This window comes from Athene cunicularia (assembly GCF_003259725.1).
Source record: "Athene cunicularia isolate RWA chromosome 1 unlocalized genomic scaffold, athCun1 chr1_part1, whole genome shotgun sequence".
Taxonomy (NCBI): domain Eukaryota; kingdom Metazoa; phylum Chordata; class Aves; order Strigiformes; family Strigidae; genus Athene; species Athene cunicularia.
The window spans coordinates 82,314,394-82,334,458 of NW_020799091.1; the positions used below are offsets into that span (position 1 = coordinate 82,314,394).

The 20,065-nt window shown below is 43.6% G+C and overlaps 1 protein-coding gene across 5 annotated transcripts in view; it reads right to left on the reverse strand.

The window, feature by feature from the left end:
- Window positions 1–9: 9 nt before the first annotated feature.
- The window catches only part of PHKA2 (phosphorylase kinase regulatory subunit alpha 2), a 45,604-nt gene continuing 25,548 nt past the window's right edge, over window positions 10–20,065 (reverse strand). For 3 of the 5 annotated variants that reach the window (XM_026867835.1, XM_026867861.1, XM_026867871.1), the window contains 12 exons: window positions 19,337–19,470; window positions 17,062–17,218; window positions 15,128–15,207; window positions 14,801–14,879; window positions 14,546–14,675; window positions 12,751–12,852; window positions 12,001–12,119; window positions 9,521–9,568; window positions 7,554–7,721; window positions 5,942–5,995; window positions 4,396–4,596; window positions 10–3,892 (listed from right to left, as the gene is read on the reverse strand). In XM_026867835.1, the coding sequence (XP_026723636.1) occupies window positions 3,719–3,892; window positions 4,396–4,596; window positions 5,942–5,995; window positions 7,554–7,721; window positions 9,521–9,568; window positions 12,001–12,119; window positions 12,751–12,852; window positions 14,546–14,675; window positions 14,801–14,879; window positions 15,128–15,207; window positions 17,062–17,218; window positions 19,337–19,470 (1,446 nt within the window). In that variant the 3' untranslated portion in view covers window positions 10–3,718. The remainder of the gene's footprint in view (window positions 3,893–4,395; window positions 4,597–5,941; window positions 5,996–7,553; window positions 7,722–9,520; window positions 9,569–12,000; window positions 12,120–12,750; window positions 12,853–14,545; window positions 14,676–14,800; window positions 14,880–15,127; window positions 15,208–17,061; window positions 17,219–19,336; window positions 19,471–20,065) is intronic. The other 2 variants (XM_026867852.1, XM_026867843.1) reach the window with 2 other exon arrangements.

The window sequence follows — 20,065 nt, forward strand, 5'->3', positions numbered from 1 at the left end:
TTTTTTTTTTTTTTTTTTGTCTCAGAATTTTATGCAGTGGCTACTTAGTATTACAACTCCTTTGAGCAGGGACTGAACCAGCCTGCAGCTGAGTGCCCAAACTCCCACAGGTACAGACGCCGCCACCTCTATCTCCCCCACTTTCGGGGCAACTCTGCTCCCACCCCCAGACCACACCAGCAGTGCCCAGCACTGGGCCTGCACTGGCCCAGGCTCCCACTGCACGGATGCCCCAGGTGGCTGCTGGGGGGAAGGAGAGGGCGGGGCCACAGCCCTGCAGCACCCTGTGCCCACAGGGGTGCAGCCCAGGGCTTGCGCTGCCCACCACGCAAAGTGACCGTCCCTTTCTAGGACTGCCAGGGGCCGCCCAGCTCGCCTCCGCCTCCTAGGAACATGCTGGGCTTTCTCCCTGAGGAAGGAGACAATGAGCAGGACAGAAGCCAGACAAGCTTTGTACCCCAGCTGATGGGTTTTCACATTCACCTGTAGGAACAGCAGCTGAGGGAGACAACAATGCTTCTGATCTGCCCAGTTTGACTCGTGCCCTTCACACAGCAGTGGGGAGAAGGAAACCGCCGTGTGAGACAGGGAGCAGGGAGGGCACCTGGCCTGGAGCTGTTCTGGCCAGTGCCAGCCCCCAGCCCTGGTTCTGCCTGCTGCCCCCCACCCCCTGAGCTGCACAGGTGCCTCTGACCCCACAGCCGCAAACCGCCAAGGGCAGCGGTGCCCGTCAGACTGGAAAGATGGGGTCTTGGGACTATTTTAATTCATTAATGCCGTGGTTCTGAGGCACAGGATGCATCTGTTTGCCTTTGCCTTCCTTCCATGAATGAGTTTCCAGGACTTGACGTTGGCTGTGTCATCCTCTGCAGGCTCTCCTGGGAAGCCCAAAAGCCAAGTGCAGCCTCTGCCAATTAGCTCAGCCCACACAAACCGCAAAGTCATCATGTATTTTAGCTGGGGGTGCACCCCTGCCACCGCCAATGCCAGCTCTGCTTTGCTGCTTTTGTACACACAGGTGGATCCCCAGCAAAGCTGGGGGCTACATAAAACCTTAGTTGCTTAATTAGGACTGCACTGAAATGTGACTTTCCAGTTGGAATGGTTCTTCGGTCCAAGTAGTAACACAGCAGCAAGTTGCTGCTGTGCCCAACCTGGAGGTAACACGAGTTTCCCTTCCATCAGCCGTGTGTTTCAGAATCCCACCCTTCACCACCAGCTACCCAAACTCTTCAGATTAGCACATAAACACTTTCCAAGTGCCAGCACTCCGTGTGGTAACTGATCACAATGATCATAAATATACCAAAACCTTGGTCATACTACGAATTTCAAATTAAAGATACCAGTGATACTCTCGTCAAAAAGGTGTTCAGGGGTGTCCAGGTATGTTTGACCATAGGCTCCATTGTTTTAAACTTCAATGCAGCTGCATGTAAAACCAACTACATCACCCTTCTTGTTTCTGAAAACAAGATCACACCACAGGTAAATAAAGTCTGAGGGAAAATCGTCTCGTATCTCTCTCAATCTAGGATTCAACAAGAAAAGCAAAAATAACTGCTACTACTGACTTTTTGTATGATAGCCACTAGAAGAAGAAACCATCACACAGGCTCTTGCGTGCTCATGCTCTGCACTGTCACATCTGTCAGCTTAAACTAGACAAAGGATTTTACTTTCGTTTACTGCGAAACAACCTAAGTGATCTCTCACAATACATATGAAAAAAACCAAAAAAATCCATAGTGAAGGCAAAACCCTACAAAACCATGCCAATAAAATGCAATCCACATCCAAGTGCCAATTGTACCTGAACTGTATCGTTATATGAGCCCCCCCAATGGGCCTGCAGTTTTCATGGGGGTCACCACAGTAGGTGCTTCTCTCAGAGCATCCAGTCCAAGGGCTCCTAGGCCCTTGGGCCACCAAACTCTCCCGATCTCTGGAAAACCAAGAAATCTCCTCCTAAGGTCTCCCACACCTTCACTCTCTTGCACCAGCATCCAGACGTTGTTACAGCAGCAGTAACTCTGGAGGGACAGCGGGCAGGCTGGCGTGGCCCGGGGGGAGCTTACCCTTCCCGCAATCACAGGTGCTGGCAACTGGCCAGCGAGACAGGGGTTTACTTCTCTCCTTTCATCAAGGTATTTCAGGTTATCTGTATAAAACTGGAACCAAAACCCTCATTCTCATAAAGCACCACATACTACTGTTACCAAAAAAACAAAAAGTTTTCAAATCCTGTAAAAACAGCATCGTTATGCTTTGAAAGAGCAGAGAGGGTTCTCACAGACATATCCTTATCAGGCTTGTTAGCACAGGAAATACTCACTTTTACAGGCTTTATCTGCTCTTTTCCCCTCTACCTGGCAAGACAGAATCTCTCTGATCGTCTCTGCTGGCATGGCGGCAGTGCCGTCACACCTCCACGCTGCCAAGGGATCCCGTGGCTGCGGGAGAGGCTAAAGCTACAGAAAATTTTCTTAAGCTGTCAGCCAGATGTGTGCTGGCTGGTGGCAAAACCAGCAGTGCCAGCACAAGGAAAACAGCAGCCCATGCCTGGGGTAAAGGAGGGTTTCCCCTCTAGAGGCAGCCCACCTCTGTCTTCAGTTTACATGGCCACGGAACCATTTCCCTGCAGGACACAGCTATTCTTGCAGCAGCGCAGAGCAACTGCAGAAACTGGTTTCCAGTGGACAGATTCAAGGCAGAGGCACTAACCTGCGAGCTGTCTGAAGGGGGACTTCCAGGCAGCCCATCCCTAACTACACATGACAAGTGTGACTCCAAATAAAAAGAAAAAAAAAAAAAAAGATAAACATCAAAGCCTTCCATAAACTCATCCTGCACTGGAAGGGTGGCAATTATGCCCTTCTTAACTCTGAGGCTATTTGCAAGGGAAAGGATCGGGAGACTTGGAAAGGGTGCTCAAGTGGAAGAGGTTTATCTTGCTCCATTCAGACAAAAGGATTACAGGCATAAAACTGTCTGTCACCTTGGAGAAGCTGGAGTCTGGAGATTTTGCCTCTGAAGCCTTGGGGATGCAGGGAAGGAAGCTATTTTGTTCAAATTAAAGACAGATGCAGCTTCCTGAGAGAGGATCTCCTCCCAAATTAGTGGATATTGTAAGACATTTGTCTCTACTGGCATTAGCCCTGCACTGACTAGGTGCAAATGAGATGACAATCAGGAGAAATGTGTATTAGAAATATCACCTGGTTACTTCACGTTATTCCTATTCCTCTAATTTACATTTCCCTGGATGTTTCACACTGTGCATTAGTGATTCACAATGATGTACATTTACACACAGCAGGAGAAAAATTAATGAGTTCCATCACTTCCCTTATCTGGAAGACTTTATGCCTGAGATACAGCTCCTTCGTTTTCTGCCTTTTGATCTCCACAGAGTAATCTGTTTTCCCCTTGGCAGAACTGTATAATTCTTGCTAATTTAATATGAATTACATTTATGCACTTTGGGCAGAATAAGCCTCATCGTTTGTTATTTCTCACACATTCTCTTAAACCCAGGCAAGCCAGACAAATTCCACCTGCCCGTCCCCCGCAGGTAGGCATGCACGTAGCGTGATGACCAGTGTCAAATGCTGAGGTAGTGCACGGCACACATACATGCAGCAACTAAACAAGAGGTTTATGCCAGGGAAATGGGGAGAAAGAGCTTCTGAGCCTTCCCTCCTGCACGAGGCATCGCTTATTGCATCGCACAGCCTGTGCTAGGCAGGAAATCATGTAAATAAATAATGATGGCTTTTGTTAGGTATGTCATGGTGCCATAGGCCCCACTCGGGGCACTGTCATAAAAAAAGTGGCAAATTCCTGTGGCTACGTCTTTCTCCAAGATGCTACCAGTAGCTCCAAATGATTTCTGAAAAGACACAAGCAAAGGAGTAGGGAAAGTTAGGCACGCAGGCTTATTTACTGGAAAAAACCCGCCACATTATGATTTTACATTTCTGTTGAATACTGAAAGCAATTCTCCTTTCCCTCATGAAAACCTTAATCAGGATTATTATAGGACCCACATGACTTAGTTGGCTCAGTGTAGTAAATGAGGAACATTTTTGTCCTCTGGGGGGGAGGGGGTGGTGGGATTACTCAAATATTGGTACTTCTAATGCCTTGGTAGAGCAAAACTTCACTTTAATCTACCCAGTTACTTCAGAGCTTGTTAGACACTGTAATTTTATTCCCTTTAAATCTCCCACAATTCTTAAATGAGTTTTCCAAATATATTGCCAGAAGATACTTAAGTGATTTGGTCTGTCTTTGTAAGGGAAAGAATAAGGATAAGATCAAGCTCGTCACACATATTACAAAAGGAGCAGAGGACAATTTTCAAATGCAGAGGTTTTCCACCTTTGAACTCACCAGCTCCTGCAGAAACAGGTCATTGGCCACGTGCACGATTCGATCCACGTGGATGATGCCCCCAATGCTGTTCACCTCAATGTCAGAGAGGAATGTGAGAACAAGAATAGCTTCCACCAATAGCTGCCTGTACTCAGGCTGGGGGACATGGTTCAGCACTGACTCCACGTGCACAGCAAACTTGATTTCGCATGGGGTCATCTGGCAAGTTTGAGTAGAAATGGGAAGAAAAACTGACAAATCCAAAAGACTAGTTCCCCACATCCTGCAAGCACTTAAACATATGCTCCTCTCTGCACACGGGTGTAGACTGACAAGCAAACAAAATGTTTGTGTGGCTTCAGCACTTATAGAAACTTTTTCTGTTACTAGGCCCTGATCCTGCAAGCAGTTATGCAACTTCCAGAAGAGTGCTCCAGCCCCGCAACCCATCACACACAGAGTTTAGTTACACACAGGAACTGCTGTATGTTAGCTAGCATATTAACTCCTCAGGCTCTGGTCTCCCACACTTTTGTCTTGTAAATATCTTTCTGGCATTGATTGCAGTTTAGTTGCATAGCCAAAATGACCACTGGAGTTTTAAAAATAACCACCTGCTTAGAGTGAATGCTTTTCCACACAGAGCTATAGCTATATTGTTTGTAGAGCGGCCTAATTTGCACTGGCATAGCTCTATAGATGTTATGTGAAAGGCTGCTGCCTTAGGAGGTTTGTGCTTATTTCATTTGATTCCTCTAAACAGAAAAATTAGATACTGTCTAGGTCTGATAGGCTAAAAATATAAGCCTATTTATCTACACAATAGGCATAAATACAGCTCTCCATTCTGAAAAAAATGCTTAAATTTGGCAGAGAATTCCAGCTCCTCTCTTCAGATGTTACCAACATCCCTCACAAGAGAAGGAAGCCGGAGACAAATCTGAGGGAACCAGACAGGAAAAGTCTCAAGCACACAAGCACCTCTCTTACTGTTCACAAGAGTTTGTTTTACACATGTGAATTCAAAACTTGCCAGAGCACCTAAAGACAATGTGGCAATCCAACTAAGGAAAAGAAATGTAAGCAAAGGTTATGGATTTAAAGAGGCAAAGCTTTGGTTAGAAACAATCCTCCTTAATTGGTATTTACTCTTGAGACTGTGATGTCAAAACACACTGGCTGTTGTTGCAGCATATTAAAAATATATAAGTGGCAAGCAATGTGTCTGCTTCATTCCAACAAGGCTGCGCTTTCTCCTCGCCCTGCCCGAAGGGCTGCCACCAGCCGCCCTCTTTCAAGCACCGCTCCTTGGGTATGCAGGGTCAGTGAAGGCGAGCAGGCAGGAGAGAAAACCTATCACAAACCCGCTCCCAGGCCTGCTGGGCAGGAACTCATCTGCACAGCCCGGGGGAAGCTGGCAGAGGTGCTGGGGAAAGACCCCGATCTACCAGCCTTCTTAAAACCAAGGATCTGCAACAGCAGCCCCGCTGTGTCTTACATTGTCAAACCAAACATTCAGTCTGGGAAACGTTCAGGCTAGGCAATTGTTGGCATTTTACCATACCTCTCTGGTGGTTGAAGAAGGAAGGACATACCCATCAATGGACAGACCATGGCACTGAAACAACATATTGACAACGAAATTACAGTCTTGCAAGTAAATCTGAGGGTTTTCTGTTCTAACCCAATATATAACTTTCAATTAAAAAAAAAAAAAGCAAACAGAAAACCACCAAACCCAACAAAATCTGTTACAAATATTATTTCACCTTTGCTGAAGAAGTTATTATGTAACCTGGCAAATATTAGAAGTAGCCTGATATGACACACAGTGAGCGAGCTGTGTTCCAGTCTAGCTACTGAAGGGGAAGAAAGTACTTAGAGAGCCACTACAGCAAGAGGCACACAAAGGAGGAAAACAAATCAATGAGAGCATCCTGTGGGAAAGGATGTAGAAATAAAAGATAATGCAAAAGCACAACCACAAAGGAAGACTTTTTTTTTTTTTTTTCCCTAAAACAACATTTAGTTAAGTGTTTCAGATCCAGGGTGCCACAACTCAAGGACGTTGATGTGTTGTGGTGCTTGGACATGGGCCACCAGCAGTGGGGGAGAGGTGGTGGAAATACCAAATGGTATACAAGAAAAGAGTGACAAAACCTAAAAGGTGAGAAAGCAGGCTAAAGGATGACACATCTGAGTACCTGAGGTACAGAAACACACCAAGAAGAGAAACATTTTATGGATAGTTCAAAGAGAGTTTAAGAATGAAATACTGAAGACAATCTAAATAAGCACAATTGATTTTAATAGCCAGAGAAGCCATTCACATACTCCCAGCTGTTATGTTAGGCCAGGACAGGAGTGATGCTCACTCTACTGAAAGATCCCATTAATAAATAGCCACGAGGTCATATATGACTTGTCTTGGCCGACATCAAGACTAACAGCTTCAACGTAAGTGATTTGAGAAGGACAACCAAAATCAACCTAAGCTGGTGATGCACATTGTTCCCAACTGTGTAGGCATGAGCAGCTCCATGCTGCAGGGTGCCAAATGCTGGCTTTCATCCAGCAAAGCAGAAGAACAGGTGCATAATCACCTTGAAATGAGTAAAAATTCAATAATTCCCCTCTCCTCCTTCCTGCAGAGCTGCTTCAACACATTTCCATACCCCTGATCTCCAAGGTGCTGGCAAGGACTTACTTTTCACTTAAAAACAAACAAAAAAACGTTACGAATGCCATACAGCTCAGAAGGGCCAGCAAGACATTTTGGAAGAGTCAGTGCAGTTTCCTACTTAATTCCTCGCAGCCTTTCAGAACTGGTGCACAGGAACTGCACGGCATTGCAGTGCCCCTCAGCGGCACTGACCACAACAACTTCCATTAGGCCACAGACAGTGCAAAACAGACAGTGGTGGAACAGAACCATTCCGCTGAAATTCAGCACCGCTGGTTTCAGGGAAAAATATACTTTCAAAACCAAACTTGTGGACTTGTGTTAATGAAGCCTTTTGCATTCAAGACACACTCCTACTAATGACTGTAGTTTCCAGCAGTCTTCCGGCTGAAGACCAACTTCAGCTCACGGCAACAGGCCACCTCTGGACTGCCGTGTCCCCAAATTACCATACAGCTGGCTTGCTTCCTGCCCTCCACAGCTGTCAACTTACCTTCTGAAGGATTTTCCACACTTTCTCATAAAAGCCCACAGGAACTCTGTTAATAGCACCATCAAGCCTCCTTCTGCGCAGCCACTGCCCTTTCCGGTCACCCCAGCTTGAGTCTCCACTGGAGCCAGTAGGAGAAGTACTAGTGGGAGATGATGGAGTACTACCCCTCTGTAAGAAATATTAAAGCCTTGGTTAGTTGCTTTCTACCACCTGAAGTGCTACTCCTGGTGAATACATCATTCTGTCACCTCAGAACCAGGGAAAAAATACAGGCTACGTCATACAAGCTGACAGAGTAGGACCGATCCCTTTTTCTGCCCTTCACAACCAGCTTCACTTCTGCAGTACTTCCAATTATTTCTCAGCAAAACTGGCAAGCAGTTCAACAAGGCACAACCACGTAAATTTCGCTGCTTGGTTCATCTGAAGGCATGACTATTTTAATAAGCATGAGCTGGCTGGCAGGGCAGTGTCACTGGTGTGCAAGATGGTGGGATTTGCAGGTAGGTCTGACTTGGACTTCAGGCTCATTGTCATAAGAGAACCAAAGGGTCCCTAAGTCTAGCTAGGGAGGTCCTCCAAGAAAAACCTCCACTAAAGTAAGCAGATTATAAATCAACTTCATGTGGTCATGTAATTGTCACACCTGCCTCTCTGTATCAGTCTTGTTTCCTTTATTATCACTATTGCTCTATTTTATCCTACCAGACTTGAAGACCAAATTAAGCAGGAAATCATCTTCAAATCTGTGGCACTGTTCCTTTTTGCACAGTTCTTACTTTCAGCCCAGAAAAGACTACACTGACAGCCCCATCTCAAATCACATCATCTCCAAGTAAGAAACTGCCTGAGCAAAGTACCAGGGAAGAAGGAAAATAAGACCAAAAACTGTATGTTTGCAAAGGGTAGGCTCACTGATTCTACACAGCCAAGCTCTGCAAAAAGGCTGGCAAAGGAAAACTGTTTCCACTCCTGCTGGTGTCAGTGAGGCACAGGTGGTGTTCACCTGATGTTTTGATGCTTGCTATTCCTTTCCACTGCACACTGACCAAGACAGACAGAACTTCCTCAACCCCGCTGAGCAGATCTAGGGGATGCAGGAGGTCAGCAAGAGGGTCGGTGCCAAAGTAAAGAAATCCATCTGCACCCAGTAATTAATCTGCTTATTCAGGTGGTTCAGAGAAGCAAAGATCTCACTGAATAATTCTGTTCACTTGAATCAAACACACAGCTGAGGCCTGCTTTTCTGCACTGGTACATGAGGAATAGAGAGGCAATAGTGACCTGGCAGTTGTCAGGCTAGGCTACAGGGCTAGTGGTGCTCTGCAGTTGGGTCTTTCGCCATGGGCAGCAGGTCTGCAGATGCAGAGAACCATGAATCACAACCGCCAGTTCAAAGTGCACAAGGAGCTGCAAACTTTTCATCTCTTCACGACAGATTTGGAGCCTCAGACTTACTTTAATTGTTGAGGTTTCTGTTGGAAAAATATTTAAACAATTATCTTCCTTCTTAACAGTGAGAACTTAAGAACTAAAGTTCTCTGCCTTGAAAGATGACAACTGCCTGAGGAGATACCTGTGCCCATAAACCCCCTGTCTCAGCAACTTGAAGCTATTCTGGATTCATTACCATCCAGGAACTGCCAGCATTTATCAATGCTACATGACTTTTAAATACTGATGACACCTGGAACATAATCCACCATCAAGTACCTAAATCTGCCATAGTGCTTTATTTGCTCCAACTGCTTAATCTTCACAAGAACTAAGTGGATCTAAATGTGGCACTCAACTTCTATGAAAATATTATTAATGAGAATTGGTTCCCAATGAAGATGAACAAGACAAAGAGGTAGGGTTTGAAAACAAGTTTTTACAGAGGAAGTCACAGGAGGTGTCTAGAACTAAGACCCTTGCACACACACACAGAGTGAGGAGCAGGTGCAGAGCTGCAGACGGTGTTTTACCATGGAAGAAAACATGCTGCTGGACATGGAGTGACCCTCATGAAAGAGCTACAAAACAAAAACAGACACCAACACATCAGACAGACAGCCATGACAGAACAGAACATAAACAAGGTTAAGTAACCCATCCCTGCAAAGACAAGAAATATGGAATAAGATCTGGTACTTGGGGAAAACTGCAACAGCCCCAGGCCTCTTCCAGCACTGCACTTCAGCTGACCTCAGGGCAGCTGCTGCCAATTCCCAGGGTCACCATGAGGCAGACCCCGCCAGGCCAGGAGCCTATTTGGCAGCCACAAGGTGCCCACACCATCCACTGAGCTCCAAGCATGGCCAGCACAAACCCTCACAGTTGAAGATCCATGCAAAAGCTTTCCTGTGACTCAGGGCTGGGAAAATACCCCAGGCTCTCCATTTCCATTCTCCATTCGCCCAGCAGCTTCTCTGCATGAGAAGGTCATCTTGCTGCTAGGCAGTGCTGAACAGCTGCAAGGCAAAACTTTTGCTGAAAAGTGGATGCAGCATCTCAGACCTCCCAATGCTTTTCTGTAACTGTCCACTCCAAGCCAGGCCTCCTACTTAAATGTCAACAGTTCAGACACAGGCAAAGGCTTGATGTTCAGATTCAAGAAACAACAGCAGCAAAGGACAGGGCTGCAGTTGCTCAGCAGCTGAGCTCTTGTGCAAGGAGATATTATTACAAGTACTTGAAGTGTTCCTTGTAACACAAAGCTGATTTCCCCCCCCCTCCCCGGTAAAATGACATTAAATTAGTATCTAGTGAATTATTCAGAGAATGCAGTGAGATGTGGCAGGAAGCAGTATGAATGGCAAGGTGGGTGGAACAAAAATAAATCAGCCAACTCCTCCTCTGTGTGAAATACCAAGCTTCCATCTAATGCAAAAGCAACTCAGGAACTACATTTCCAACCTCAAAAACCGTCCAAGTGTTTCAGCTCAGGCTCACCTCTGTATTTAAACCAAAATAATGCTGCCACCTGGTGCCTAGTCCCTCTTCCTTCCTGGAAAGGCCCTGAAGTCAGACACTATACGACTGCGAGCCCTGCTCAGACTGAACCCCCGAAGTCACTTCAGAGCCCCTGGACAGCAGCTAGCAGCACCTTCACAGCCACAGCCATACCATGAGCCTCGGCCACGACGATGCTCAGGTAGCAGCACGGCTCCAATACAGCAACCAGGTCTCATGAGACAGGTCATTTCACAGGTGCTTTTGCTTCCCTGCCTGATCATGTCCTATGAAGAATCATTAAGTGATCTTTACTGTGATCAAACACTCCATGTCAAGACCATGCAGAAATGCCACTCATTTCTGAAGGCTTATTGAGCAACTCTGTTTCATACAATCAAAGGAAAGCGCCAACTACTTTCTTAGAAACTTAGAGAAGTGGTCTCAGATTAGAGGAAACAGGCTTGCTCATTAAGATTTAAAAAATAGGTTTCAAATATAGGGCCCTTTGTGTTGGAAGGGACCTTTAAAGATCATGTAGTCCATGCCATGGGCACCTTCCACTAGGCCAGGTTGCTCAAAACCCTGTCCAAATCGGCCTTGAACACTTCCAGGGAGGGGCAGCCACAGCTTCTCTGGGCAGAAGTCTCACCACCCCAACTTCTCTGTTCGAGTCTCACCACCTTCACAATAAATTTCTTCCTTATATCTAAACTTACTGGCTTTCAGTTTAAAACCACTGCCCCTTGTCCTGCCACTACAGGCCCTGGTAAAAAGCATCTCTTCATCTTTATATATATATTGAAAGGCTGCAAGAAAGTCTCCCCAGAGCCTTCTCTTCTCCAGGCTGAACAACCCAAGCTGAAAAATACAGGACCATTCTTTTAAATGTATTTTATTAGACCCCTACCTTCCTATTTATCTAGAGCAAAAGAAAACTACTAATAGAAACACAGAGAAATCAAAAACACTCATTACAAAACCATCAGTTACATACATTCAGAATATTCTGATTGTGTTTTCTGTGATATCTCTCCATATACTCAGCTGCTGTGTAAATTAAACTACTGAACATAATTTTTTTTTTAACAATAATCATCCTCCATTCCTGAAGAAACAAAACAGGAAGAAAACAAACCATTTCTTTCCCAAGGGTATCTCTTCCAAAAGGCATGTGGACCACTTTAGCAACTTGGGCAGAGTACAAGAATGAACACTGTTTGCATGAAAGCTTCACTTTGTACATGTGACTTTTCTTTAGCTAAAGATGATAAAAGAACTGTTTTAAAGTTGATTCCATGAATGCATTAGAGTTTGTTCAAGTTCTCCTGTATCTAGCATGTGAAACACGAATAAAAAAGGAAGCATTTTTGGAGGAAACATCCCCTTATTGCCTATTTGGTGATCAGCTTTAAAACAAAGGATCTTTGGAAACTTCTGTCATTTACCAAGAATAAAACCACAGTTCCAGAACAGCTACATTTTCTGATGAGCATCGGCAGAAAACCCTCACCTGCTTCATCTCACTCTTCAGTTTAGTAATACCACTTCTTTCTGTTTTGGTTGCTCCAGAATGCCCCATTTCATGAATAGAAATCGCAGGGCTAGATGAAGAGGAATCTACAGGTCTCACTAGAAGAAGCAAATGGACATTTTTAAAATTCTAGGTGTAGAAAAATAGATTAAATTCTATCTAGAAGTTAAACACATCCTTTTGGAAATGTACAATGCTCTGGGTGACAGCATCCTTTCAAATCACATCAGTAGTTCAAACCTGACTGCATCAAGGGGCCTAGATCCATACTTGGATATCAGGGCTTGATTTTCCAAGACACTGAACAATTGTAGCTGTAAAAGATGTCAGAGTTGCAATGAGTCTGTGGGTGCCTAATGAACCCAGCAGACAGTTGACATGCCCATTGGGAATACCTGGGCAGCACAGACATGCTCCTTGAAGTCAGGTTAGATATGACCTTTTTATGGGTTTTATTCTGGTCACATAAAATTTTTTCATTTTAAAAGTTTCCCTTCATATAACTGAAAACTTGATAAAATCTTATTTCAGTGCAGGACAGCTTCCACTGTAGTTTTTTGGTTTATTCCACAGCAGACATAAACATGTACTGGCCACCCATGATTAATACATAATACATCACCTATGCCTCTATTTTACATGCTAAGAGGGTAGATTCCTACTTATACAACAATATACCACACTTACATTTTCACTTAACATATACAAGTACCCAGGTGGACAACTTACAGCTTCTTTCCACTCCAAACTCTTTTCCACTGAGAATATGGTGTAGGAGATTTTTCATATCAAAGGGGCTTAGATTCATCAAACTCTCTGAAGCTTCTTCACCTAGTAAAAAAAAAAAGAAACAAACATGACTACAGGTGGCTTTATAGCTTGTTTTCCTAAGTAAATTGCTGGTGAATGAAGTTCCATCACATTTACCTATGTGGCTAATGCTTCCTTTAAAAAAATGAATACGTAGACTCACATTTCAAAGAAAACACATTTCAGGACTAAACAACAAACACTGCATGGAAATAACACTATTTGCATTAGCAAATATTATGTTGCAGTGTGTATGAAATTTCTCACTGAAGCTGATGGTGAAAGGTGAGAAAGGAGCTGCTTTGTTGCAGAGCAAGGTCACCTGGAAAGGCATTACAGCCAGCTCCCAACAGCAGATGACATGCAGATCTAAATTACGCTACCAGAGTTATTCTATAAAAAATGCATGCGTGTGGAAGGCTTGTGTTTTATTTGATTAAAGGATCATGATTGTAAGTGAGAGATAGAAGAAGCACATACATACACGTGAGCACACATGCGCGCACAGACAAATCTCCCACAGAACATGGGAAGGCAGCAAGGAAGCTGAGGGCAGTGTACAAAGCAGTTAGGAATAACAAAAGGGACTCCAGGAAAGACAGGCTTTGCCCTGTGAACAGAGCAGCTCCTGCTATTCAGCTACACGTTTGGGGGAAACAGGGCTTTCTGGACACTCTTCACACAGAAACATAATTATTCCAGAAAATTACTTATCTCCTTTTGTCAACGTCTAAGGGAGAAACCTACTACCCGCCGGTGACAGCGAGCCTCTCAAGTCAGAGAGCAGCAGCGTCCTAAGTGGGCTCCACCTAACCAACTACCAGGGACCACACACCCTCCTCATTCCACAAGGGAGAAAATCGCGGTGACCAGAAAATATCCTTCCACAAAGTTACCGCCCTTTAGGATGTGCTTGTGTTAGAAATGGCAGCAAGGCTGTGCCACAAAAATGTGGCCCAGATCATGCTCTTAAGTGTCAGCATTTGACTATATATTTGTGGCATTAACTTGGTTACTTTTCATGACTGCTTCTTCCAATGGGGAAAATTCTTCAGCAATTTTTCTGATCTCTCTTCAGTCACAATTTCTCTATAGTTTCACTTTTCTCTTCCAAAAAGATTTTTATAATATTTCTGCTTTGCATCACTTGTTTGTTACTTACTTCTTGAGTTTTTGTGGAGCGTATGCAACATCTTTGTGGTCTGTAAAAATTTTTTTTTTTACTGACTTCCTGGCAAAATAACATATCACTATCTGAAATCTAAACAGCAAGTAGGTTTCAACTAAGCGTATTCAAGGAGAGAAGGCTCACACATAAAAGGAAGAAGATCAGAAGTTACTTTGAATAAAAACTACCACAACTATGAATTAAGGCTCAAATATTCAGAAGATATGCAGGGCCCTAATTCTCACTGACCTTAGTGGCACTGTGTCCCTAAATACACGCACATGTGCAATTTGATGACCTGGACCTCAAATGTTTACTGCAAGTCATGGGACTTAAGTATTTAATATCCACTTCAGTTTGAATAACTGGGCGATGGGGGGACAGGAATCTTTCATTAAGTCAAAGAGAGAAGTTATTTTCAAAGTTTGTAACTGTGCATGCTGAATGAAGTTAATAAAAGGATTTAACATATATAAATGAAAAATCAACCAGTGAGGTGAAGCAGAAATCATGCCTTAAGTACCCTTATGATAAAACTGCTCTTACCTGAGCATTTCAGACTTCGAGCCAGCTCTGTGGCCATCACCTGAATTATCAGACCAATGCGGAGCCTGAGCATCTCCACAAAAAGACTAGGCTGTGACCGGACGTACATCGCCAAGTACATAATTATTTCCTGTAAGGACAAATCCATAAGGGCACCCATTCAGAATGGGTCTTCTTGGCTTTCGCAGCCACAGAGCAAGCACTGGCACCACACTGGGTGCTGCTGAAAGAACCCTTTGTAGCTGTGCTGCATACCTGTGTCAGGACCGCAATACTGATGTCTTGGCCACTGGCTTCGTAAATAAGATCTATGAGCTCCTCAGGTGGCAGTGGGCTGCAAGAAGGCAAACCACGGTGAGCAGTGACTCAGGCACCTGCTAATAACCTCTTGAACAAGCACTGGAATAAAGTCACCCAGAAACATCTTTGCACCACAAAGGTGCCTACGTTTCTGCCTGGGTGGCTGCAATTCCTTCTGAAGGTGAGAAGTAAGTTTTAAAACAAGACAACAGCATCAGAACAGTACTGGCAGGAAGATGAAGGGCAGGCTGCTTCTGTAACTGAAGCAGAGCTCCAACTTACGTGGTAATGATTTTCTCACGGGGTTCTGGTGGCAGGCCCACTGTCAGTTGCTTGTGGTGCGACAGGAGGTCTGTGCATGCCTATCACAATGCAACAGAGAGCAAGAGACCTTTCTCTGAGTCATGTGGAAGTGATACAGCTTTTAAAGTCCCCAAAATGAAGCATTTTTTTAGCAATTTTAAAGTGCATTTCTATTAATTACTAGACATGCAGATCCAGCAGAATGATGCTGATTAGTTGCCAAAGGTCCCCTAAGGTCAACAGAGCCATGAAAGTCTGCCCCAGGCTGAAAGCCTGCTTCCCCTCAGTGAAATCAGCAGCATAATGATTAGTGACTCCAGTAGGGCTGGCAGATCAATAAAGGACTTTATCCTTTATCATAAAATAAATGTTTGTTTTTTATTTAAGACAAAAAGCATTTTTAATCAATGAAAAACTTGGCAGTATTAGCTAAAAAAACAAACCTGCATAATATATCTCTTAAAACAAACAAAGCCCGAACATATTGCATCACATTCCTGAATTAGGCACCCTGATGCATTCTGAAGTAGGTGCTTCCCCCAGTACCATAGTGTTTACTCTTTTAGATCAACCTCCTTTAAAAGTGGGTGTTCAGTTTATGTGTTTTAGCATCCTGAATGAGAGACTTCAGAGCAATGTTCCTCTGATTTCAGAGTCTGTTTTCCCTCCCTTAACATGGAACAAAACTCTCTTCCTCCCCAATTCTTTGTCAGTGTCTTCTCAATTTAACATACGTGGCTTTCTGTGATCATGCCTGTACTGCTCACCCATCATGTGTTGAGGATGGAGAGGTTATGCACTTAATGAGGTACCATGCAGGGTGATTATCACAAATTGCTCCCCGCAGATATGACTGTCACTAAAACGGGGCATCCTAGGTGTGACAGTCAAAGCTTTGAAAATGGCCATGAATTAGACAAAGAGCTCTTCAGAAATATGCAGTGAAACGAGGAAATTAAATAAATAATTTAGAGCACTTGAGAGGAAACATCTTTGTAAAGTTCAAAATCAAATCTGTACCCTTACAGTGGATCTTTCCCCTTACCATGTAATAGTCTCAGATATTTTAATGCCTCTGAACATCCACTCACATGGCAGACTGTCTGCCCAATGGGATGGTGTGGTGGTTTAGGCCCTGCCAGGACCTGAGACCACGTTGCCGTTGTCCCTCCCCAACCCTCAAACCGGACAGGGCAGGGAGTGAGATACAAACCCCAGGGTTGATATAAGGAAAAATTTAATACAACAGTGTAACAAATAATAAACCAAACAATGACAATATCAATAACAATAAGCAGTAATAACAATGAACAGGACAAGAAATATACAAAGATATACCACAAGAATAGAGAAGCAAAGGGGAGCGAAGACAAACAAAAGCTGTCGCTGCTCTTCCCGCACTTGGGTGCCCGGACCTGAGGTCAGTATGGTATTGAATAACCCGGCTAGTGCTCCCTCCCCACTGCTGGGGAAACTTAACCCTATCCTAGCTGAACCAGGACAGATGGAAATCGGCAGGGCATGGTTTTGAATCATTGCCAGCACCTTGACTGGTGCACCAAAACTCTTCATGCTATCACAATAGCAACAGACAATAACCAATGACAACTACAGCCTTCAAAGCACACAATTAAGCTTCTCCAATGAACAGAGATGAGACAAAGCCTTCACAATCATTTACAGTGTGACATTCTCAGGCCATGCCAACATTAGCACAGGTTTCAGTACAGATGAAAGGTAAAGATGTCGTAATAAGATTTTTAGATCAGAAAAGCAACTAATGTTTACTGAGAAATGCTGCACTGTGTATGTTGTGAAGACCAAAAGAGCAAGCACAAGCCCCACCAGCAAACTGGTAGTTTTATCTCTGTTTCGAGGCAGGAAACTGAACCAGCATTATTTATATTACATACCTCAGCCAGGACTTCCACTCTCTTTTTGAGTATACCAGAAATATAACGGATTAAACCCCACTCTTGATTGAGGCCTGCCTTTCTGTAGAGCTCATTGAGTAGGCAATGAACAGTGACGCCGTACTGTCCATCCAGCTCTGTGTCCCAGTCAGCACCCCTGCCAGAAAAGACACAAAAGGTAACAGTCATCAGTTAAAATGCTACACTGCTTAACCTTACCACACAACAGGCATCCTGATTTTGATCACATTGCCCATTTTGGTAACAGAATTTAGTAGTACATGGGACATGGGTCTTCACCAGTGATCGGTTATAGGTGGACAAAACCCGCTGGATACCAGGAATTTTCATATTAACTTGAGCACTCACTTAGCCATGAGACTGTGACTTCAAAGCAACCATCCAAAGGATATGCAACAAGACACTGAGCATAAACACAGACACTTTGCTGGAGGAAGGATCCATGTGGTACCTTTTCAGAGCAGAATTCAGCAATGTCTTCAGCACTGCTGAAGACTGCACCCATTTTTCAGATGCCTCAGGGGCATCATAAGTTTTTTGCCGTGCTTCTTTCATAGCTATTAACTAAGCTTCCATGCTGCTCATGCCATTACTGAAAAAGCAAAGAAGATTTCTGTTCCTCCTCTGGTTTTGAAATTCACTGCGCTATCACTTCTCTTTGATAATGTTTTGAAGCATAAGAATGACCTTTCACATCCTACTGGAGTGACAGAGTCCAGCAGAAGACCACCTGCCTGCGCAAAAGAGACTGATACAAGTCAATAGCGTGGCTTGTATCAGAAACAGTGTAGCCAGCGGGTGTAGGGAAGTGATCTTACCCCTGTACTTGGCACTGGAGAGGCACCACCTCGAATACCGTGCTCAGTTTTAGGCCCCTCACTACAAGAAAGTCACTGAGGTGCTGAAGCGTGTCCAAAGAAGGGCAATGAAGCTGATGAAGGGTCTAGAGCACAGGTCTTGTGAGGAGCAGCTGAGGGAACTGGGGTTGTTTAGCTTAAAGAGGAGGCTGAGGGGAGACTTTATTGCTCTCTACATCTACCTGAAAAGAGGTTGCAGAGAGGTAGCTGTTGGTCTCTTCTCCCAAGTAACAAGTGATAGAATAAGAAGAAACAGCCGCAAGTTGTGCCAGAGGAGGTTTAGATTAGATATTAGGAGAAATTTCTTCCCTAGAAGGGTTGTCAATCATTGGACAGGCTGCCCAGGGAAGCAGTGGAGTCACCATCCCTGGACGTATTTAAAAGACATGGAGACGTGGCGCTCTGGGACATGATTTAGTGGTAGAATTGGAAGTGCTGGGTTAACGATTGGACTTGATGATCTTAAAGGTCTTTTTCAGCCTCAATGATTCTATGACTCTATGACTCCCATAGTGAAACAAGTCCAGAACAGGCAATTAACGGTTCTACATTTAATTAAACTAAAAAATGATATTTTTTCAGGATTTCCTTTGCTCTTGAAGAGACGCTGCTAAAAATTTTACTTGGGAAATCAAGATAAAAAAAACCCTGGTCCTCACAGGAGAAAGACTAAAATACAATCTTTGTAGCAGGAAGGAAGTCCATTGGTGATGAACAAATGCTTGTTTTTGCACCCAAAGCTAAATTCCTGACAGGTTCTAGCAGTATTCTCCTGCACAGGGAAAAAAGACCTGTAATTGCACTCTAGAAAATGATTCCATTGGTTTTTATTTGCATTTTGTTCCCATCAAATTTATTTAAATAGCAGCTGTTTAACCAGCCCCAGCTGCTGGGGTTAGACTGTTTCCAAGAAAGTTCTGAGAGCACCAAGTTTTAGCCAGTGGTTCACTTAAACATGCAGAGGGATTAGAGGGAAAATATTGACTACTCATTCAAATTGCATTTTGCCTTTGGTTAGAAAATGACAAAATGAAGTTTCCCTCCACTTCTTGTGTACAAAAATCACACCAAATCTTTGTGAATTTAATAGAATGCCACAAATACTGCAAGGTGTGTTCTCATTCATGGAAAGGATTTGTGCATTTCACTTCTGAGCCTTGGAGCCTGTATGTATTCACAACTGTGTGCCAATCAACTCTGAAATTTGCACAAATTATTTTTTGTGTCCAAATTATTTATGTAATTAAGGTAACTGAAAATACACTTGTTAAAGCATAAAACATTTTAACCTCTTCCCTCAAAACACAACCCTGAACAGTGGAAAGCTTTTACACAAGAATAATCAGATAGCTTTGACAAAACTTAAAGGTGATGAAGTTTATACTCAGACAACTCACTTTAATATATGCAAGATATATAAGATATCTGCTTGATCATGGAGCGTTGGACATTCTTTCAGCTGCTCAACAAGCTTCCTGCAATCCAAATCACCATGTGCATCTTTAGGTAAGTGCAAAACATTTTCACGGTCCTGATAACAAAGATGGATGATTCAAAGAAATTATCTTGAAAAAAGTAACAGATGATTCAAATCATAACTACGCATTAATACAACAGAATTACAACATACCTCTGCACCTGAAATACAGACACATCACATATTTCTTGCCAGACTACTGCAGACATGAAAAGGAGACTAATCCCAGGAAACACAACACCCAGAAAGGAATTTTGTCTCTAGTTTTGGTTCAATGAACAAGCCAAGCCATTTTTAGGACAAAACAAATATATTTTTATGCTTTTCCTGTCATCTGCTGTTACTTGTAAAGAGAAAGGGGAATACTACCTTTTTTTAAGTTGAAATAATTTAGACCTTTTTCAGTTCCATCTCTAACCTGTATATATGTGATGCTTTATGAATACAGCTGTTGACATCATAAATTTTCCAGGCTTATGAAACTAACACACTAACTAACCAGATGATGCAATCCCGTGGTGAGTTTTTGGATGAAGAAAAGTTTTGTTTAATAAGCTTTTCAAAAATTTATATGGTCCTAAAATTTCATTTCCACAAACAGAGCAGAATCCCTCAGGAGGCTGGATACAACCTCCTGTAAGCATTCTCA